General features: G+C 33.5%; 2 protein-coding genes across 4 annotated transcripts; one reads left to right on the plus strand and one right to left on the minus strand.

Annotated features, from left to right (window-relative positions):
- Window positions 1–269: 269 nt before the first annotated feature.
- LOC128211291 (5-demethoxyubiquinone hydroxylase, mitochondrial-like) lies at window positions 270–9670 on the minus strand. The gene is made up of 7 exons (XM_052915944.1): window positions 9530–9670; window positions 3360–3590; window positions 1633–1747; window positions 1339–1423; window positions 957–1011; window positions 752–820; window positions 270–408 (listed from the first exon to the last, which is right to left on the minus strand). Exons 2-7 carry the CDS (start codon window positions 3570–3572, stop codon window positions 331–333), a joined length of 615 nt encoding a protein of 204 aa, XP_052771904.1. The 5' UTR covers window positions 3573–3590; window positions 9530–9670; the 3' UTR covers window positions 270–330.
- LOC128211286 (uncharacterized) lies at window positions 9641–21047 on the plus strand. Of its 3 annotated transcripts, none has more exons than XM_052915910.1 (4): window positions 9641–9749; window positions 10253–12058; window positions 16171–16408; window positions 16684–21047. In XM_052915910.1, exons 3-4 carry the CDS (start codon window positions 16255–16257, stop codon window positions 17781–17783), a joined length of 1254 nt encoding a protein of 417 aa, XP_052771870.1. In that variant the 5' UTR covers window positions 9641–9749; window positions 10253–12058; window positions 16171–16254; the 3' UTR covers window positions 17784–21047. The 3 variants fall into 3 exon arrangements, with proteins under 3 accessions (XP_052771870.1, XP_052771882.1, XP_052771892.1); XM_052915922.1 differs by having other exon boundaries at window positions 9664–9749; window positions 11971–12058; XM_052915932.1 differs by lacking the exon at window positions 9641–9749 and having other exon boundaries at window positions 10247–10314; window positions 11971–12058.
- The last annotated feature ends 2440 nt before the right edge of the window (window positions 21048–23487 follow it).

Below are 23487 nucleotides of genomic sequence, written 5' to 3' on the forward strand. Positions count from 1 at the left end.
TTCTATATACTAATTACGACTCATTAGTTATTTTTTGACAAGTTCAGTCATGGAACTTTATGACATACCCACATAATTTCTTTTATAACTTGGTATGACAGGTTATGGAATTAAAAATTGGCACCCCTTTATATCATGTGGGAAAGGGGCAAATACATAATCGTATACAATCTAGTGTAAAAATATTGAACTTTTTCATTGTACTTCCAACTTCGTCCATGGAACTTTGGATGTCACTGTATCTGTATTTTGGAACAAAAAAACAGAGCTTCGACTCAATTGTTTTATTTTATAATTTAAAAAAGAAAAGTAACAATACATTTTAAACATCTAAACTTTCTCCGAAACCCAAATGGCTCCCTTGCATCCAACTTTGATCACCTCTGTCAGAGCTTTGTAGAATGGAGCCTGAAAAATTGAGTCAAGCATTTGAAATAAAAATCTGTGTTCTTTACGGTCTTAAGTTTAAAAGCAAAGGATTTGTATTAATAAAATGAACACAAATTATGAGCAATATTTTCTGATCATTAGCCATGCCAGTTGTGTTCGCGTGTAAATGTGTCAACTTTGACATACTTTTCAAAGATATATGTTTTGGTACAGAAGCATAAAAGCATAAAAGCATAAATGTAAAAAATATTAACACAATGTAAAATTCATACAGACAACAAGCACTTGATTTTAATAAGACTTTTATTTCTTTTACAGCTCCTTCAAAAACAGTTGTTTGTATTGCTTGAAGTGTACCCACCTTTTCAGCATCGTGTTCAAGTCCCGTATCATGGTGGTGCAGCTCATCATCTCGAAACTCCTTCAGGGTCTGAAGACAAAGAAACATATTCATTACAAGAACTTCATAACTGCCATGTCTTATAAAGAATAGTTTCAAACATTTCTTATATAACAGATGCCGAGCAATGCTTCTAAAACTATTAAGACCAAACAGTTTCACCCACCTCCAGAAGTTGTTTGTGCTTCTCAGGGTCATCCTCCATCAATTCTCTGATTTGGCTGAAGAAACATGGTGTGTTCTTAATTAGATGAAATATGATTGACGGACCAAATTTTATAATGAAATAATTAATATTCCATACTAACTAATCAACAAAGTTTAGGTATAAACAGCAGTAATATTAAAAAAAAATTCGCTGATCGGTGTGGTACCAAATGACAAGTTAAGTTTATGCCTTGAATTTAACAATCTGATTAATGCTTGCAAATGTTTACTTTGCATTCATCTTCTTATTAAGTTATCAATGTAATCATGCACTAGATATGGCAAGGGAGACAAAGAAAACATGTAATTGAACAAATTATACTAGATATATGTAAACCTACTCATTATAATGTTGACCAATGACAGACTCCACCGCTACAGTGCAGGCCATGGCCCCCTCCTTCCCAAGCAGGGCACTTCCTGCTCCTGAGAATGAGTCGGGGGTAAAATGGAAGGTTCTCAACCAAATTGCAAGAATGACTCAACAAATAATAATACAAAATATTACTGTAGCCTTGTACAATACTCAGAGGGTAAAATTATTTCATGGACAGGAATTAAGAATAATTTATTAAAGGAAAAACTTCCATTTCAAAGTTCATGTAGTTGAATTTTATAAGCCAGTGCATATTTACCAAGGGCGAATCCAGCGATGTCCCAGAGAGGCATCAGGACAGTTGGGCGGGCGCGGTGGGACTTCATTAGGCGCTCAAACTCAGCCAGGTGCTTCTCCTCCTCCTCCTGCATCTCCTGGTAGTGGATAAAAAACATTAATTATTTTGACTTTCAGATACTGTTAAACTTCATGTAAGGTGTTTTTGAACACAGTTTAGGAACACCTTAAAGGCACACAATCATATATTAAGAAATGAAGTATATGATTGTTAAAGCCTTTAAGGTATTCCTAAACTGAGTTTTGCACTGAAATATGCAAGACAAATATTTTCTGTAAAATACTTTTAGAATACAATACAAACATCCTCTTCACTCTCGGGTCAAATCATAAAATCATTTGAAATAATTGTTTAAGTAATTTCATTCAAAAGATCATTTCATTACATTAAAATCTTGCCAATATATTATATTGAATTCATTCAACTCATTTTAAGCACAATAAATATTAGTATCAAACTAACATTCAAATATACAACAAACAAATACCGGTATATGGTTCACTAACCAACTTTTTCACTCTTATCAGACATTTTGAAATTTAAGGAACGAATATCTTACGATTATTCCTAACATTAACCATTTATATTTTATATATTTACACCTCAACTTCCATTCCTTAAATGAACTGCCTTTCGGCAATCGATGAACGCAACATCTTCGGATATGTTCGGATCGCAATTCATCGCATAACAATAGACATGAAAAGTATTGATCTTGTTATTGTTTGTATTGTGTCAGTAGGTCCCGTAAAATATAAATCAACATTTAAGAAAGTGTTAAATGATTATATTTTAAATGTATTGTTGCCAAAAGTGTTTAAATTTTACGTTTAAAAGAGATTTCAAGTGGTTGATCTTTTCCCGCGTTATTGTGACGTCATTTGAAAAAATGTTTCCGGTTACAGTCAGGTCGTTCTATTTACAGAAGGGAATTGTTTTAACAATTCCTGAATGAAATAAGGACCTTTCGGTGTAAATATATGTGATGAATTGCGGGGTTGATGTCATTATGGGGGTATGAACGCAATTGGGCTGGTCAAAGTAAGCGTGGAGTCCGAAGGACTTTGACCAGCCCAATTGCGTTCATACCCCCATAATGACATCAACCCCGCAATTCATTCCTTAAATGTACAAGAAACAAAATCTATTGATAGAGAATTTGACATAGGGTCAGCTTAGGAACATTTCTTTGGAATTATTTTGAAATCAGACCAATAGTTTCTGAAGAGAATATTTGCAAATTTAGATTTATCACGATCGAACCTCTGATGAATGAGAATGTTTTTGAGAAGAAGATACAAAGAGTTTTTCCTTTCAGTTTCCAAAATGCAACAAGAGTTCTGCATATAACAACTTTTATTGAAGGAATCTGGAAGAGGACCACCCAAGAAACATTCCTGTGATTTGGGCTGAAATTGTCATTATGATAGTGATTTAGGAGAAGTTGTTTGAAGGAAAATATTGACAACAGGCTATGGATGGACAACGGCAGACAATAGCTAATGCTAAGGACTTGACTTTGTGCTCAAGTGAGCTAAAAACTTTAAACACGATTAAATATACCTGTACCTGTATCATTGAGAAGGTAACCACAATTGAATATACCTGTTAAGTATGATCAGCTTAGTAGCTAACCAAGATAACAAATGTACCTGGTTGATTGGCCCATTAACCATGATTGAATGTACCTGTATGATTGGCCCGGTAGGAGTATCTCGGAGTACAGCAAGCTGACCCTGGTAGATTCTCTTAGCACCAAACTCTCCTGCATGATCAATACGGATGATCTTGTCTAGTAGAGCTTTAGTTCTCTCTTCTCTCTGTCTCTGGCTGTACAGACGAACAAGCATTCTTGATGCCCGACATCTTGTGTATGTTCGTGTCAGAATTGGCAAAGACATTGTCCTTCACTTGGAGATCTGCAAATAAAAGCTACACAGTCAAAGGTCAATAAATGTTTAAAATCAGTCTAAAAAACTTTATGTCACCTCAACGCTCCAGCAGGTTAGTAAAATTCCACAAAACTTTTATCTGGGGATACCTCTCACTTTTTGGCAAGAAATTAAAAAACTAAAATTATGTTAAATAGACTTATGATGGAATAGATATCGCATCAACATAATGGAATACTGTTTCATAACAAAAGATGTTTTGAAGCCACCCGACCATTTTAAATCCTGCCAACCCCATTTATTTTTTTGTAGGCTGTCAAGCTTTTCAGTATATTATATTCAATAAAAAGTGTTCAGATTTGTGACGTCAACCAGTATTCAATATTGGATACTGGTTGACGTCACAAATCCGAACACTTTTTGAGGTTTTTCACAATTATCTTGGAGAGTTTTGTTGTAGTAAGTTAAAATTGCGTATGAAACATCTTTGGTTAATGTGACAACATCTGTCAAAGTACAGATTCACGATCTCTTCAATTTTATGTTGAAAATCGTTCATTTTATAGACAGTAAATCACCCTTAAATTTATGCTATTGAGGGCACAAATACCGAACACTTGAAAAGCGAAAATACATGGTCATACAATTATAATCATTAAGTATGGTATATTAAATAATCACTTAGCTGCAAAGTTATTTATTGTTTCCAATGTTTTTCAAAACATGAAATTCAAATGTAAAGCGTGATTTCTGTTTATAAATATCTTGAATGTAGGTCAACATAACTGCAAAACCTAAAGATGCGCGTGCGCCCTCTGACGTCATTCCCCCGTGTGCTACATTTTGATCCTTAAGCGTATAAACATTGGCCCGATTGTTCAGAACTTTGTTTAAGTTAACAACGGGATTAACAACATTGTTGTTAACTTTTAAAGGTGAAATATTTGCTGATGTTCTCGTATATTTAAATAAAACAAGTACAGCTGAAACATTTGTCTTAACTCTTCTTAGGAATACTGCAAATCATAAGTGTATCTGTGAAACTTATTAAGCAATATTGATTTTAAAGTTAACAACGATGATGTTAATAACGTTGTTAACTTTAACCATGTTCTGAACAATCGGGCCATTGAATGGCATTTTTTTAGGAAAATACTCAACAAAACAAGATGAAACTTCGCAAGTGTGACGAAGGCAAGCCTTTGTATTGATCTAGATCATCGAATAATCGATCATGGTAACCAAACGCGTGTTTTAGCTGGTGTTCAGGATTTGTGCCCTGTTCGGAAATGTACCATCAACCAGTAGAATCTTCTTCGTTTAACTTCTGCAGACAGTTTTCTTTGTTAACAATTTTTCCACTCATTTGCTGTATGTCATTAAGTTATTGATTAAAATATTTGGGTAATTTCACAAAAATGAAGTATCTTTTTTAAGAAGATTATCTCTAAGATTTAGTCCGATTTTTAAGATTTGGAAAAAAAACACCTCTGTAAAGGTTGAAAATAAAGAAAACTTTCACCCATTTAGTTGTTTGGGACTCACATTTCGCACTGAAGAATACCACTGAGTGGGTTCATTATTGACTTGATAACTGTTTGTTTTACCAAAGACAACAAGTGTTGTTTATCATTGTAAAGGTAATAAATAAAGCTTATCAAAATGCACAGTATGTTAAGATTACTTTAAGACAACAAGGATCAATTTTGCTTCTGGATTTTAGGCATGTCCGTAGTGTAGCTACAATAATGAGTGATCAGGCCACACCAAATTAATGTTTAGTTCCTGAGATTTTTGCCAAAAAAAATTGGAGCGAGCGAGCGAAGAAAAAATAAAAATAAAATTTTGTCAGTTTTCATAAAAACTGAAGCGAGCGAAGAGCGAAAAATATATTTTTCCTTTTATTCAATATAAATAAGAAAGATTGTTCAAAATAATTGCCCTTAAAGCCATTTTAATACCATCTTGAACTGAACCTCTAATGGACATTGGGAAAATGTCGGAAAACATACTATTTATTCATCCGTGTTTAGTACAAACATTATATGGATAAATCTAATTTCTGATATAATTAAAACGTACTTTAATATGACGATCATTCATAATAATAAATAACCCTGCTTTTAGTAAAGTTTGAAACAACTTATATAAATCTACCTGAATCAGTTTAACATAATATGCAACTGTATTTAGACATAACTTAGGATTGATTTTGGATTTGTAAAAAATGATCACTTACACACTGGCATCATCAAACATCAGACTCCATATAACATAGACTAAATTTTGTTTTTATTATCACAGGAAATGCAATGACATGTGCTTATTAAAACAAAAAGAACAAGGGTATTTTTCAGAGTACTTATTTTGGTTATTTAGATGTTTTTATGCACCAGCCAATTGTATATGCCCCCCCCCCCCCCTCCTAAGTCCAGAATAGCGGGGACTTTGACTTCCGGTCTCTCAAAACCCGGGTAAAATACCCGACCTGCAGGGACACACTGCTGGTAAAATCCCTGCCAAATGGCCCCGCAACCCCGAATACCTATATGAGGCCCATTCCCGACTATTTTCAATATGCCTCTGCTGTCCCTGGTATACCCCTGGAACAAGGGCGAGGGGTGGGCGGGGTAGTGGTTACAATTGACAAGTGCATTACAATCCCGGATTATGTTGCAAATAAAAACAAAATATAAGGTGATAAATTTAGGCTTACTTATGTTGAGGTATATCCAGACCAGTGTTTATATCGCTATTTGTGAAAAGATATTTGTTAAAAACTGTTGCTTTGTCAGAATTTGATCAAAAATGAGCTTGATACATCAATTTGGACCAAACAATGACTCATGTTCCAGTTAAGTTGACCTGTGACATCTTCAGCATCGTCGTAACAAGGTATGATGTTGGTCCCTTGTATTATGACTTGAATAAAATGGTACTAAGTTGATCATTCCGATTTTCATTCAAAACGACTCACTAATTACGCAATATAATCGCTACCAGTCTCAGATACATATGCTTTATTGCATAATGATTGCTTTAAATAATGATCCTTTAGTGCATGAGACGATCAACAATGACTTCAAGCATGCTCAAAACACATTTATTGTCAAAAATAAGATTTAATTTCCAAACTTCGAGCCACATTGTTTATACCGGAAGCGGCCATTTTGATTGAATTTATTGAACCCATGCTAAACCGATCGATATACAGTATAAAAACACTACGCATCGGTAACTTCCCTTTACAAAAACACGAAAACTCTGCTTGGCGATCAAAATGGAGGTGCGGGCGCACAAAAAAAATAAAAATATTTTTTTTACATTTTCAAAAAAATAGGAGCGGTAAATCCGCGGAACGAAATATCAATTTGGTGTGGCCTCAGGGATACTTTTTTCTATTATTTTGACATTTTTATGTATTCCTGTAACGCTACCATTTAACACTGTAACGCTACCATTTAACACCGGGCAAAAGAGTAATATTGTGCATCAATGTTGAAAATAATAATAACAAAATTGTTCAATATATACAGTGATCTAAACTGGATTGAATTTGTCATTACTGTAGAGTTGTTATTTTCACATAAATATATTCTTGGTCACGAATACCCTTTTATACATGTACACAACCTGTCAGATTTGTCCCAGATTTACAGATATCGGGAAACTTCATAAACAATCGACACATGTAAGTGGTTTATAATATCTGAACATGTTTTTGGCATAATAACATAAATATACTCAATGTATCATCTATCGGTGTATACCGTCTATCGATGTAATCCGAAACATGCCGAATAACGATCACGTGAACGGGTACCTGCACTTTGGATTATTTATATTCATTCGAGAGAACTGACAGCTACAAACATTTGAAGACCATGTCGTTTCTACGCGTAAGAATTCCCCAGAAATTAAAACATATACGTAATTACATTTTTTTTCTTTATTCTAATTCAACTTTCTAAATGTAAGCCATTGCTATTGCTAGAATCTCGCAAAACCCAGATCGGATTTTCCCGATTTCATCTATTTATATAGCTGATGATGTCACTGACAGGTGCTTCTTAACAATGTGCATATTTGCGGTCACGTTACCTCCATGTTTGGTATTGTTATCTACTGAAAATGTCATATACACCGATTGATCGTACATACGTCACAAAACAAAATGGCCGACATCTATGTCAACAAATAGGTCAGGTGTCGGACTAGTCCAAATAATTGTACGTTGACGGATTTTTTTTAGATTTTTGATATGGCAAATCCTTCACGTACAAATTGTTTAGTATCAAAAGTGGGTAGTTGTTCCGATCAGGATTCCGGGTTAAAGCATATAGCGTCTATAAAATATCATAAAAACAAGAAATATTACCAGATAATGTTATTTTATATTAGTTCCGTACACAAAAAAATAAATATCCAACTTATAATTATGAGTTTGACGGCTTATTTTCATTTCATTCTGTCAAAACATAACGATATATACATGAAGGGCACCTGCAAGGCTTTAGGGCACAGTTTTAAATCGCTCGGAACATTTCGGCCATAGCCGAGTTGTTACGATTGTATAACGAGGTCTATCTCGAAGCTTTGTCGGAGGAGGCCGAGCTATTACGATTGTATCGAGTTGTTCCCCTTCGCATAATTGTTGTCTGTGTCAGTCAGCTTTCGTTTTATTGGAAAGGTAAACAACTTGTTTTAATGCACTAAATGCTTGTTTAGTGCAAAATAACATTTCACTTACATGGTAAAATATGAATATAACTCTTTATGATCAATTTCAACCATAAAATACTTCACTTAAAACAATTTCAATATTTTTTAAAACACCCCCGTTTTTTGCACATTCCCATTTAGACGTTAGGGATTGGAAGAATCCCGTATAACACGTCTATTATTTTAGACTAGTGTCGGACATATACTATAGATATACTTTTTATGGCCACATAATTTGAAAGATAATTAAATCCTCAACATATATGTATTAAAAATTATACATTTAAATGAACTTCTATTTAACAGTAAGCAACGGAAGTCTTAGTACACCGATAGATAACCTTCCACCCTATATCCAGAAGCCTGTCAGACTTAGCCGGCACGTTCATCCCCATAGCTTTCAGCAAATCCAAGTCCAATCCGATTATCACAAGTGGTCCTTTTACCCCCATAGCATAGTTCTTTGGAATAGCCTGCCCGTCAATGTAGCAACTCTGCCAGCAACAGAACTTGATAGGTTAAAACAGGCAGTGTCAAGCTTACAATATTAGTTTTACGTACTATCATATTTTACTTTTTAAAAATGTTCTCACGACTAACATGTTTTAACCATGACTGGATTTTGTTTTTCTATTCCATGTCTCACAATGTTATCTTTTATTTCTTTCTTTCACTTTACTAACAGTCCGACGCGCACCTGCCAGTAATACTCGAAAGAGGGGTTCGGCAGTATTCAAAGATAGATAGATAGATAGATGATACACACAGGCTATATGTGTTTAATAGTAGGCATTAACATTTTTCCAAGGTATTTGAATTTATAACAGAGATAATTTAAAAATTGTGGCGGCAAAGATTCTCTATGCAAGGACCTTCTGCTGGGATGGTGGATGTCACGTGTCTGCCATAGTAAAAAAAATAGTCAAAAGGTTCGATGACGGCCATTTAGGTGGACTACGTAGTGAAGGTCCTTTCTTAAAGTTTAATGGTTGTATAAGTGACCGAGTTTCAGTTTAAGTTCATTGCTTTTGTCAGTTATTGATCATATGATGATTTTGATTTTTATATAACATTTCAGACAGCACAATGAGTTAAATTCCTGTGAAAACAAACCACCACTGATTTTGGCTTTGGGACGTTTCGACTTTTTCGTCTATCAGCAGGTGCCAGATGCTCAAAATCAGTGGGTTTATATTAACGGTAGTCTCGCAAAGCATTTTAAGCATCTTATTTGACTGACGTACCTTTTTTATTTGCTTATTTATAAGAATAATGTTTTTGTGAACAAAATTCTTATGGTATTATACAACAGGGCGCTGACATCTTTGAAAGCTCAGCAGCAAATTTATCGTTTCATTTCTGTAATTCTGTAATTAAGACAAGTTCGGCTTCCGGTCACGTAGCCCCCATTCTTGTACCGATAATGCGTATAACCTGGGAGTTAGATGATGGTACTTATTTGAGGTATACTATTGCTCTCAATATTGTTATAAAAAATACCCTTATTTCAATATTTGAAGTGCATTGATCGGAAAGGCCTACGTCGGCGACAATCGATAGTGAAATTTGAACAATCGATTATAGAAACAAGGGACGTAACCGTTACCGACTAACTTTCATTTTCTGGCTACTGTAATGCTAGTTTATGTTGAAATGTTAAGGTGTTACTAAGTTAAGTTATCTGGTCATATTTTATCAAGTCAGTAAGTCACTACAGTACCTAATTACAAGTTTTCTTTGTACTTAAACTGCTGAAGGATTGGTTCTCAACCTCTCTTGGTTGTGGTATTAAATTACTTCATTTAGTCTACCAGTGTATAACATGTGACTACCTCAATAATATGAAGCATACACCTCTCTAATATCGCTAAATGTTCCACATTGGGGCCATAGCCGGGCGGTTACTGATTTGAATATAGTGGCGGATGTTCTATGCTCACAACATTACAGCCCCTTCCCATTTTCAGGAAAAAAGAGCCTGACCAGAGACAAACAGTAGCGGCCTCTTAAAACACGATGACAGACACACGTGACAACAGTTGCATTGTTCTCTGTTGACTATGTCTTTGCTCTTCACGATGATTTGTTTCATATGATTTATTTCATGTGTTTTGCATTTTGGCTATGAATGTTATGTCATTTAATGATGAAGAAATGTTATGTTATAGGTTATGTTATGTTATGTTAAGCTATGTTATTTACAGCGTTGACTTACTAAAAAGAGTTAAATGTTACCTATTGTCATTAGTTTCAGACGAAAGAGTTTATAAAATACAAGCTTTTTTTATTCTAAGATAAAAAAATATTATGCTGTCTTTAAATTTCAAATTTTCAATTTTTACTTGGACCAATACCAGAAAATTATTCAGGCTAAATGGATTTATATTAACAGCCTGCAGTTTGTCTGTACATGTACTTCCGAACACCGAACCAACAAGTCGTATATCGTATATAGACTTACTGGTCCAGAATTTTACAACAAACTGAGCCCAAGCAAGGCTGCTCCAAGATCGATCTTGAAGTCACTCTTCTGATAGAACGTACATAAGTATCATTTTCATTATGGTATGTAAAACCGATTGGTCTATCTTCATGTGTCACCGCGGCCTTGAGCGATCTCATGGTCGTTCCGCCCGCAACAAAGGTTCTGGTCAAAGTAATGATCGCTTCCCTTTCGCATTAAAAAAAAACTGGATACTATTACATAATTTTTATGTATGTTCTTTGAAAATAAAATATTTTTAAACCAAAAAACCCAACAACACTCCGAGTCGTGCAGGGACGGTTGTAGGTCAAAACACCCCCAGGTTATAACATCTTATAGTCAAAACGCCCTCACCCAAGTAAAAGCGTTCCCAAACAACATTAAAAACTTCCCCACTTATCACACACGGCTGTGTCAAGCAATAATGTCAAAAGTCGTGGGAAGACCTCTTAAACTCTAAAACAACAAGTACAGTCAATTAGCCACAACTATATGCTTTTGAAGCTTTAATAATAATAATAATAATAATAATAATAATAAAAATAATAATGATGATGATGATGATGATGATGATGATGATGTTGATGTTGATGATGATGATGATGATGATGATGATGATGATGATATTAATATTAATAATAATAATAATAATAATAATAATAATAATAATAATAATAATAATAATAATAATGATAATAAATCGATTACGACTTTAAAGGCGGGCAACCCAATATTTTATTTATATATGAGTATTAATATTTTATTAACAACTTATGTTAACTACATTATTTGATTTTACCGAGTTATATTGATATAACTGTATATCGAAATGAAAATAATACAATATTTATTCGGAACTCATCGGCCATTTTTATCGAAAACAATTTCTTTAACGATTTTTCGATAAAAACGGCGTAGGAGTTCCGAATGTACAATATTTTAACATTTGGAACAGCGGCAGTACAGCAAAGAGTTAACCGGAGCCCGGGTTTTAGCACTATCAAATGTCATAAATTAGAACTGTAAAAAAACTTTCGCGTTTGTTGAAAAAATTAAAATCTTAATTGCTAGCATCTCGGCGTTTATTTAAAAAAATATCGTACTGTCAGTACTGTTTATATTTTTTTTTCGATTATTATCAGTATAGATCTTATCCAATCATAACTGCTTAAAGAATTCACTTCTTAGATTTTTTTCCAGCTGACAGGAACTGGATGATTGACAGTTGGTGGGAAAACAGTATTTGTAAACAATCGTCATGTGACAGAATAACAACAAAATAGACGAGGTATCATTGCCTTATTTCATTTCTCCGTCATTTTTCAATTAAATTTTAATTCTTTTAAAATTGCATAATTGGATGAATCATGTATCACCTTAAATCGGTCATTTTTTCATTGCTCTCTAATATAGCCTATTAGGCGCTACCACAGGGGTTTCTGTCGATTTTCAACACTTTACATAAAATCTATTGTCAATTGAATATAGGGTAAAAATAGAGAGAAACCCATGTGGGCGCTGCCAGTGTCAGACACAGTGGTTCGATTTTATTTGATTTTTGTATTATTAATATTGATTATTTAGTTCTTTTTTAATGAAATAAAATTGATCAACAATCATTGTTTGGATGACTTCACTAGTTGATGGACTGATTGCATGTCTACCAGACAAATCGGCCCCATACCAAATCGGCCCCTAGTTAAAACAGTTGCCTTTTCGGCCCCTTACGAAATCTGCCCCATCCGGTAGACGTTTCGGCCCCTGATTACAGAGACGTTTTGGCCCTTATTTTTATTGTTCTTTTTTATTTCTAAATATAAGAAAAAAACATAAAATTTCAATCATTCACATAAAGCTATATATATATGCATAAAAAGGTATTGATAAAAAAAAAGAGGAAAATATCTTTATACATGAACACATACATACATCTGAACATAGACATTTATTCATGAGATTTTTTTTATAAAAGTAAATCAAGTTAAAAAAATAAATCTTTAAACTTTAAAAAATCTTTAAATAATATACATAAGCATGTTGCTAATATTTACAAGATGTATAATGATATGTGTTTAATATCAAGACCACTGTCTAAAACTGTATGAAGCACCTCGCCCGCCGTAGATGGCTCCAACATTTCTCAAAATCTCCTTAGTTAACTCATTCCTTGCTCTGAAGTAATCTTCTCTGGAGATGCCTTTTAAGATGGATAATAATTAATGAAAAAATTAAATCTGTTGGTTATAAGATGTTATTTCTTTTCGAGACTTATTGCGAATTGTCATATTCCATACAGGTGTCTCTTTATTTGTCTACACTCAGGTCACCATAAAAATGACAAAAAGTACACAGCAACTAAACGCCGCCATTATTATGTATGCATTATTATATTTAAAATTAAAAGGGTACCTACTTCTTTTAATTAAACTAGGTTTGTTTTTTTTAATTCTAGGCACAGTGTCAAACTTTAATATGTATTAAATGCACTACAAATATTGAAATAAGGGTATTTTTTTATAACAATATTGAGAGTAGTGTTTGAAAATCGGACTCCATTTGCTATCGATAATCGAATCAAATCGGACCAAGCATTTTGATTTACTACCGGACAATAATTGAAAATTCATAATATCAGTAAGCAATACATTCTTTATACATATTATCATCATGATCATTTAAATGGTTAAACCTGGAATCAGTAAGTGTGATTTGCAACAGAAAGTAAATTTCCATAACCTTTTCTGTCTTTAATAACTTAACGAAAAAACAACACAACACAACACATGCATAATAATTGCACATTAATTGCAAAATGATGCACACCGCATCAAGTAAGTTATCTTAGCATGTTATCCATGTAAAAACATATTAAATATTTGTGAACCAGCTTAACATTCAATAAACTGTTAGATTGAACATTTCATTAGAAAATCTTTATTTCATAAAACTTTCACAAAAAAAGTAAATTAGTTAATAACAAACGATACCAAAAAAGGTTTTAAAAAAAGAATGCATCGACCCGGGATCAACGGTATTTGCAGGTAAGACCGGACCCACTACACCATAGAAACAGGTTATTGAAGAAGGTTTTATGAAATATATATAAACAAATAAAATCAATTTGTAATTTTGGGAGAGTTTATAAGTTTTAAAGCAAAAGTGTTTACATTCACCGCATTTGTGTAAGAGAGTGACCACCCATGTTAAAATGACTTCTACGAGAATTTACCGGAAACAAGTATTGACATTAACTCGACTTTTACCTCAACAAAAAATACGTAGTTGCCGGCAGTAACATTAGCAACATCGATTTTGGACAACAACTATCGATTGCCGCCGACAAAGCATTGTCAGCGACCATTAATCGATTGTACTCGATTATCGTTTCATCACTAATTGAGAGCAATAGTATACCTCAAATAAGTACATAATAAATTGATGGTTGAAACGTAAAGGCATATCGAAAATTGTAATGTAAAGGCATATGGAAAATCTTCTTTAATCAACTGTAAAGAACATTAACAAATTAAAGACAATTATTCATTCACACGCCTTTGAATGTCTTTTTCACACCCACAACACCAACAGTTTGCCTGACAAAGAATGCATTGTTCAAATTTTCCTTGAAGTCTTTATTGATCAATTAAAATTTCACAGTGACAAAATACATTCTTACATATTTTAACATTTTATAATAAAAATAAGGGTTTAAAGCTGCACTCTCACAGATGAATCATTTTTACAACTTTTTTATTTTTTGTCTTGGAAAGAGCAAATTTTTGCGTAAATATCTGCAAACCAATGATATTAGATTGCTGACAAAAGATCAGATCGCAGATTTTCATATTTCCGTTCAAAAATTAATGTTTTATGGCTTAAACTGTTACTAACGGTTTAAGAAAGATGCATAAAACATCAATTTTTGAACTTTTATATAAAAATCTGCAATCTAAATTTTTGTCAGCAGTCTAATATAACTGGTTTCCATGGACTTTTGCAAAAATTGGCTCGGTCCAAGACAAAAAAAAAAAGTTGTCAAATGTTCAATTTGTGAGTGCAGCTTTAAATTAAGACTTAAATGATTTTTTTATCAATGTATTTCATGAATATTTGTCTATTTGTGCATTTATAGATCTTATTTACAACTTCTTTTGAAATAAAATTTGTCAAATGAGATTTTTTTCTTAATATTCAAAATAAAAATTAAAATAAAATTAATGGGGGCCGAAACATCTCGAGTCAATTTAATTAAGGGGACGAAATGACAGGGCCGAAACATCTTAGGGGCCGATTTGGTAGTAGGCCGATTTGTTAAGGGGCCAATTTTTCTAGCTCCCGATTGCATGAGAAGAGCACTGAATAAATAAAAAAATAATTAAAGATACCAACAAGTGATTTATACCATGGTATATGTGAGTGTCCAAAACTTCAGCATCATTTTAACACTGTTCATAATACTATATTAATTAATATGATGACTCTCTAGTAGTGCATATACTTTTTAAGCTTCTGGGGTATTGCTGGGCTATAATTGCTGGGCTATAAAATCTGCAACCTCCTCTAGACTGTTCGAAGGGCTTTGTTTTGAAGTTTTTCTAATTTTCAGAGTTTTTCTTACTGGGGTACTTCAAAAATGCCAAATGATAGGACAATAGTTGAAGTTTGATCTGATAAAAGATTTAAAAATAAAAAGTCTGTTCTTTTTCATAGAGAAATTTGCCACAATTTTGTATAGTGTTAGTAACACTTTTCAACAAAAGGCTGAAAGGTTAAGTTATCCTTATACTTGTGTATGAGTCCTTGTGGGTGTGTGGTTTTGCTTTTCTTGTCACTTTTCTTATTATTCCTTAACTGTACCGACGTGGGATTGCTCTCCACAAAATTCAGAATATTTTTTAATACTTTTAAAGTTTGAATATTTTTTTCTGCACAATTTTGGTATTAAAAAATAGTAAAATAGTAATAATATAAGTGTTTTCAGATGCATTTCTGGGGGAAAGAAATTTGGTGCAGAAACATATGAGCAAGTCCCTTTAAGGGCATAAGTAATTTACCTGAAACCCTTTAAATCTCATACAGTTTTTATCTCTGTGCTATATTTGAAGCAAAGGCAGGATTTAAAAAAAAACAGTGGACCCCATTGGTAATAAGTAAACTATACAGTGCACTTTCAGGGTTTGTGGAGTTCCTAAATCATGTTACCTAAATAATATATATACAAACATGTTATTTACTTTGAATTATAATGGATATGTTTTAGCATTTTGTTGTCTTATAATATTAATAATTTAATCAATTATGGATTTGACATGTAGAGTTCCAAGGCATGATGGAAAAAGTATAAATTTCAGATTTCTTTTAGAGGTTCTGTAAAGAATGGAAAACCTTTTTGCCTTTCAGGTATCAGCCCTTGTGGTTGTAGAAAGAAGATGATTTATCAAAGGCCTTAAGCATCATCAGTATCAAACCCAACTAACATCCAATATGGGGGCAGAGGAAAGCAAGCCAGGTTCCCCATGTTTCGGATTGATGGGTCCATCATCGGTGGTGAGCAACATGAACAGACAGGCTCAGATGGCGCGGGCCTGGTCGCTGCTTCACCAATGCTCCCTGGAACAGTGGAAACTTGGACATGGAGGTATATACAATTTTTTGTGGATATTAAGTAAATTCTTGTTCAACATCATACTACGGTTGTAAATTTGTAATAAAATGTTGCACTTTCATTCTTTCATATATATATATATATATATATAATATATATATATATATATATATGCATAAGTAAACGTATATGTACTTGACCTCAAAACTGTGATTGCATACAGATGTTGAAGCAAACTTTTCAATTAACATATTGACAAACTTTTGGAGGTTAATATAGGTTTTAAAGCACCTTTGTTTTCTTGTTAGAGGCTGCAGGGTTTGGTTTGACCGTGATGTGCTGCAACAACGTCGTGTTCAAGGACTGTAGTCCTGCATTTTGCACAAGCCAGCAAAACATCATCAACATCCCAAAATCACACCGCATATTTCGCTTCAGACGTAGGCATAAGTTTACTAAGATGGCAGAACATTTTGAGTACAAGGTTGTTCCAGCACAGATGTCTTGCATTCAAAACTTTCAAGTCAAAAGTGTGCTTTGTGTTCAGCAAAATACTGTTGTACTCCATCTTATTCGCAATATGACCACCCAGTTTGGGATTGTGGATTTGTCATCTGACAAATTTCTTGGAGTGTTTGGTGTGCAAAATGTGGGTTTCATTAATGAAGATCTAAGGGGAAAGATTAGCCCAGACTGCTCTGTCTGCCTTATTAAACTGCCTAGTCTACAAACAGGTGTTGTGAATGGGTATGAGTTTCAGCTGTATGATCTCAAAACCAAGAATCTGCTTGGGGAATACTCGCTGCCATATCTAGACACAGCGTTCGCCTTTGATCCCAGATTTAATTGGACACACTTTGCAGCGACAAGCTTCCAAGTCGGAAGTGATAACAGCCTGAGTATTGTTCGAGTCAAAAGCTGGGAAGTTCTAGTCACAAATCCAAGGCTGGATGATCAAAGACCTAGTCAAAACAATGAACTAAAGGACATCTTTTATTCAAGAGAGGGCCACCTGATATTTGCAGTAACCATCACGGAGGGCTGTCATTGCAGGGAGCGGAAATCAAGGAGGACCAATCCATGCGACATCAGTATATTTGTGTTCAATGCTGATACAGCTGACACAATCCACTGTATCCGCTATCATCGCTTTACCTGTGGGCTTCACCTCTGCCCCGTCAACTACATGCCCCTGTTCTCACACTGCGGGAGTCGCATGGCCATCATCCTCAATGATATGGAGGACACCCTGGACCATGTACAGATCTACAAACTGCCGAGTTCTATGAGTCTGCAGTATCGCTGCAGGGTGCGCATTTTGCAGCAGTATGGACCTGACAGACTGAGACAGCTGCCACTTCCAAAACGCCTTGTGCAATTCTTGAAATTCTTTCCAGAATATGAATGAAGATTGCAATAACACAAATGCTAAAGTAAAAACAGCTTGTTGAAATGTAGAAAACATTGCACAATTATGTTCTCTTTTAATATCAATAATTTAAATTTTGACTCCAGAAAAGCTGGTTTCAAATAATGTTGCAGTAATTTTGGTTTTCTAACTGATGGTTAAGTTCATAAAACTGAATTTGTTAAATTGAAGCTTATTCAAAGCTAGTAAACATAAGATAGTTGTTTTTTCTGGACTATGTTTGTGTTTTCTGCTTATTCATCAGTCATTTACTGTACAGTAATAGTATAAATTGTTTACTTGTAAATGTACTCAAAGCTTAAACTGCATATACAGATTAGAGTGATAGTTACACTATATGTAATTCAAGAGAAACATTTCAAAGAAAAGTTTCAAATTTATACCTTCTAACATTCTAGTTTAAATGAATAAAGTTTACATATGTTTGCATTTATTGATCAAGTATTAACATTATTGAGGCTTCATAAAGAAGTGGAAGCCTTGCTAGAAATCTTATTGCTGGAATAACTTCTTTTGATCTATAAGTGCTTATTCATTTTGAAAAAATCTGATATTTTGTCTCAAAGTTTTCACACTGCTACAAGCGTGCAAGCCATCATCTTTGTGCTTTAAATAAAATGTATTTCAATGCTTCTGCATTTTTTGCTTGCATATGTTGATTGATAGTTTTCTGAATGTTTATGTTGTGAAAATCATAATGCACTAGTTGACATGCTTCACTTGGAATATTACTCATTTTGTATCTCATCAAGTCCAGTTTATGCCAGACAGAAGTTAAGCTCAAGTTTAGCAATGCAGCTGGTGTCTTTGGGATTTTGTATTGAAATATTCAGGTTAGATATTCACCGTGGATTTGTTTCATGTAATTCTTGCTTGGCAAGTTTTCATAAGTGGTACATAAATTGAAATGATAATATTGGCCCAATCATGTTATAAAATGCCTTCAACTCTCATGAAACAGTTACATCCTGATAGATTTTAATCATGATTTATGTGCACAATGTGAACTCAAAAGGTTAATCCTAGAAATAATGGCAAGTCCATGTATCAAATTTAATTTTCTTCCGTAAATTGTGAGAATACTAGAATTTGTATATGTGAATGTAAGTCTATAGTTCATGATAACAGTACAATGTTTAATGATATTTACATTTGAACCATTGTGGTGAAGTTGTTGATGTACATAAACTCTTCTGTTTTAGTGCTCTCTCCTGTCAGATTGTAATTTCAATTTTCAGTAACAGAAGTTATACATTACTGATTATATATGGAGAAACGGAGTGATGAAAATGCCATTTTATCATACTTGTGTATGAATGATATATATATAAAAATGAATGGATAAATGTTTTTTAGGTTCTTCTTTTAACTACATTATTTCTTAGATTAATTGATCTCTTAGACTCTTCTACTTTCTGGATTGTTTTACCAGTTATTGTAAATGTTTATTTTTGCAATATTTACTTGTTATGTTCTTGTTAGTTTTACCTTTAATTTGTTACAGATTTTACACGAACATTCGAGAAACGTATCTAGTCATACTTGATTCACAATGCTCTTCTAAGCATTTATCATTGAACCATATCCATAAGGCTGTACTGTTAACTATTAAGTGTGAACTTGTGAAGGCAAGCTTGATTGATGGTGAAACTGACATTGTGTTTATTTTAAGACATGAAGTATTTACAACATGCAGCATATAGATAATGTTTGCTAAATGCAGCAAGTAGATTATTTATGCACACTGTGCTTGGCTTCCAACATGTGAATGTGTTGATTACATATGTTTAATATGGCATGTTAGTTATATGATTGTATGATTTTGATCATTTTTAATTTTACTTTTCTTTATCAAAGTAAATGCAAGATACTGAGTTTATTCTAAGCAGGAGTAAATAAGACGTTTATTTTGTGACTTCACTGTCTTTAAGAAATTATCATACCATGTTATTGACAATCTCTAATGTTGTGTACATGTATAGAATTTGAATGTCAGAATAGCTTCATTTCATAATTAGTTTTGAATGTATGTTGAATAATCTAAAACTAATTTTAACACATCTAGAGTTTTATAGCAAATTTACACTGATGTGATTGTGCTTTTTTTTAATCTTTACTCCTATATCTAAGGCATGTTAGGTAGGGGTTGCCAATTCGAGGAACTCTCTCATGTTTTGTCAAATAATTTTCCTGGTGATGTATCAGAAAAAAACGATTCAAGTATAAAAAACAACCTGGTTTAAGTGGGGAGTGAAACTAAACCAGTACAGTCAAGAAAAAGGTAGAAAAAAACAATAGCTTAACCACTAGAACACAATGACTTATACTAAGCTTTAAGGAAATTTAAACCTTTATTGAAAATATTGCTAGCATCATGTGATAATGTCAATCAACCAACAATTGTGGACTTTAAGGCAATATTTGAGCATATATCAACTTCTGTTCAAGCGTTCCATCCGTCAGTATCTTAGTTTTAACACTCCTTATGATTTGCCACTCTTTATTTTGTATTTTACAAACAATGAATGAGTCTCTTTAAATGAGGTGAATTTCCCTTTTTCTTGGAACAAGGGTATGAAAGTTGTGAAGAAGTATGTTAGACTGGTGATTTGTTGCTTTCCATACAGTTATATCTACCTAAAATCATTAAGGTTTTGTACTATCTACTAATGGTGCTATTATACAAGAAAGTTTTGTGGCTGTGTTAATAAAATTGTTTCTTTAAGGTTAGTTAGTTGTTAAATTGTTTTACAATACTTTTGAATAATCCACAGTTCCAAAATGGTTATATATTATTAAATGTTTATTAGAGTCAGTGTTACAGTGACTTTGAATACATGTAATATTGGGACATTTCATGTATCAGACATAGTGATCTTTCTATAGTAGCATTTGCTGTGATGTGTTTAAATGTGTTCACTTTTAAAGAATGCTTGTTGCAGATTTGCTTAGCGTTCACTGTGTTAGTGCTATATACATAATACACACATACCCACTATACTAGAATTGACCCCTCCCATACATTGTTGAATGATAGACTTACTAAGCTTGATAATGTTGTTTGGTACAGCTTTAGTGCCGTATTCATATTTAAATATTGCTAGATTGATCATTTTTATAGCTGGGAATATATATATATATATGTATCACCCATATTCAATATACATGTGCATTTTTTCTGTTTGTCGGTCATTATAGTATAGCCTCATTATGTTCAAGATATTAATAAAACACCAAATGGTATTGCTTTTATTATTTTATTCACTCAAGCCCATCAAGTTTTCTTAAACAATATGTTTTCCAATTAAAATCTGATTTTGTCTCAATAGTTTAGAGGTGAATGGTTCCTGAAACAGCAGTCTTAAACACCATTATTTTAGCCCAACAAGAAGCTTTAATCTATTGTCAGAAGCTGCTGGAAAGCCTGCTAGATGTGTTTTTTTCCACAATCTTATTGACACTGATTTATGTTCCGTTAAAACACATGCATGTTCCTCATAGCATTATATACATTGTCATAGGACGATGACATGACAGGTATGGACTTGAAACTAGAAATGAATACGATTATTGTACTGATGATTATACAAATACTATGAGGATTAAAATTATTATGCTATGCTGAGAGATAAAAATGAGTTTTACGTAATTTACTTATTTTGATAAAGATACTAATTTAACAATGCTTCGGTGTCGTAAATATGAGTCTGAAACAAACTTACACGTATTAAGTTGAACTGTATATTTCGTGTATTGCATGAGATCAATGAAATTCATCATACTAGACCTAACTCAGTATTTACTATTTGGATGTTACGGTCAGTGTACAGACATTGACTAACATAACCGAATACTAATTAATATAGCATCAACGTCATTGGGTATGTGGCCCTTTTGTCCACGTAGGATCTTATTTTATCATAAATCACAACATATGGAACCAGCGACCATCTGTCTCAAAGGCACTCTTGGGGCATTTGTCATGTTGTGGCATACATTTTGGTGCATTTGCATTTATATGAAAAATAGTCCAACTTCTTATACTCTTCCCGCAAGTATAAGACTGTTGCTCATTAAACACTCAACACATTCGAAACAGTTTAAACAATTAAAGATATAACTGATATATTTTATTGGGAATGCATCGACGAATCTACCGCTGTAAACACTGAAACTCTCGAAAACCTCCCAAAAAAACAAACACAATTTATATTCTAGTGAAATCATCGTCGGTATAATCATTTTAAGCAATATCAAGTCATATTTGTGTTGGTATCAGTGAGCATTGAGAAATCTCCATTAAAAAGGTTGACTTAAATTATCATTCTATACAAATTAAGTATGCAAAAAGTTATTCAATATGTGATCCAATGTATGTATGTAATACTATACATTGGCCGTTTTATATCAACAAGATCTTGTTTTCAAAAGCGTTAATGTACAAATAATAAGTTTCGCTTTGTAAAATGGCATTTTCCTCAGATCAGAAAGAAGAAAAAACTCTATTTTTGCTGTGGCAATTCGAATTGTCAGTGTTTGCCATAGAAGACATTTGTCTTAATGGGTGAACAGGGAGTGGTTTATTGTCGACATTTCCATCCTGATGGAGAGCCCAGACATGGAAGCAGACAATTACGACCAGATCCACCACGACAATTCAGGCAGCAAGCACACGAGATCGCAAGCATTATGACGAGCTTGTTGAATGATTAACATTTATCCGTTCTTCCTAGAACCCAGGAATAATTTCGGTTGATGACAGGCGCAGTTCATGCTATAATTATGATTACAGACGTTTTGACGAGAGAAACTCCAGAAATGAGGCGTCCAACTTTCGCTTACAGTATCGAAGAAATTAAGACAGTTTATTTTGTGCAACCATTTAAGCACAAAATGCCACATTTTCTCAAATGAACAGACGCAAAGATGTAAATACTAGATTTCTCATAAAAAAAATATGAATTCAATCCATAGTTACAAACATTCCACACTCCACTGATCATATATATACTCATGAAAGTTTCATACTTTTATATTTGTCATACATTGTCCTTTAGACTACGTAATTTGTCATTAACTTCAGTGTCTATACTACCTTTTATTTTGTGTTTGAAATAAGAAACAATCCGTGTTTCCGAGCGGACGGACGGGCGGGCGATCTGCTGTGTGTGCCGAACTTCCTGTCGACTGGGGGAGCTATTGGAGATGCTTCAGTTATGTCTCACTTACATATTCATATGTGTAAGGAAGAAAAACAATTCTATGCATAGACTGCATCGAGATAAGCTGCAGTTCCCATACATTTAAGCTGCAAACTTGGATGAATGACAAAGGGATACAAAGTGAACCGTTTCTTAGAATCATATGATTGTCCGACATAAAAATATCATTTCAATACTAGTCTAGCAGAAATGACAATATGTATATCGTCAACAAATACAATGTATTCAATCTGGAATATTGTCCGCTCGGACGCACATTTTATTTAAAGAATGACAGCAATAGTCCCGGTTTGACTAAGACATTACATTGACAGTAGACGCAGCCCAGTCAACTCCCAGTCAGACTGAGTAAAAACACAACTGCGCGTATGATTTGAGTTATGCATTTTACGGGTAAGATGCCCTTTGACCAGGTAGCTGGGAAGTATTTCTGGGAATTTAGGAATTTCTCCATGACAATA

The sequence above is a fragment of the Mya arenaria genome, chromosome 2 (assembly GCF_026914265.1).
Source record: "Mya arenaria isolate MELC-2E11 chromosome 2, ASM2691426v1".
In the NCBI taxonomy this organism is placed as follows: domain Eukaryota; kingdom Metazoa; phylum Mollusca; class Bivalvia; order Myida; family Myidae; genus Mya; species Mya arenaria.

Bases quoted from the DNA above. Each gene is read 5' to 3' on its own strand.
- LOC128211291 (XM_052915944.1), bottom strand. From the start codon at position 3,572: ATGTCTTTGCCAATTCTGACACGAACATACACAAGATGTCGGGCATCA. The intron at 1,748-3,359 runs GTACATTCAATC...ATCCACTACCAG, and splicing joins CTACCGGGCCAATCATACAG to GAGATGCAGGAGGAGGAGGA. The intron at 409-751 runs GTGGGTACACTT...TCAATTTTTCAG, and splicing joins TTGAACACGATGCTGAAAAG to GCTCCATTCTACAAAGCTCT.
- LOC128211286 (XM_052915910.1), top strand. From the start codon at position 16,255: ATGGGGGCAGAGGAAAGCAAGCCAGGTTCCCCATGTTTCGGATTGATG. The intron at 16,409-16,683 runs GTATATACAATT...TTTTCTTGTTAG, and splicing joins GTGGAAACTTGGACATGGAG to AGGCTGCAGGGTTTGGTTTG.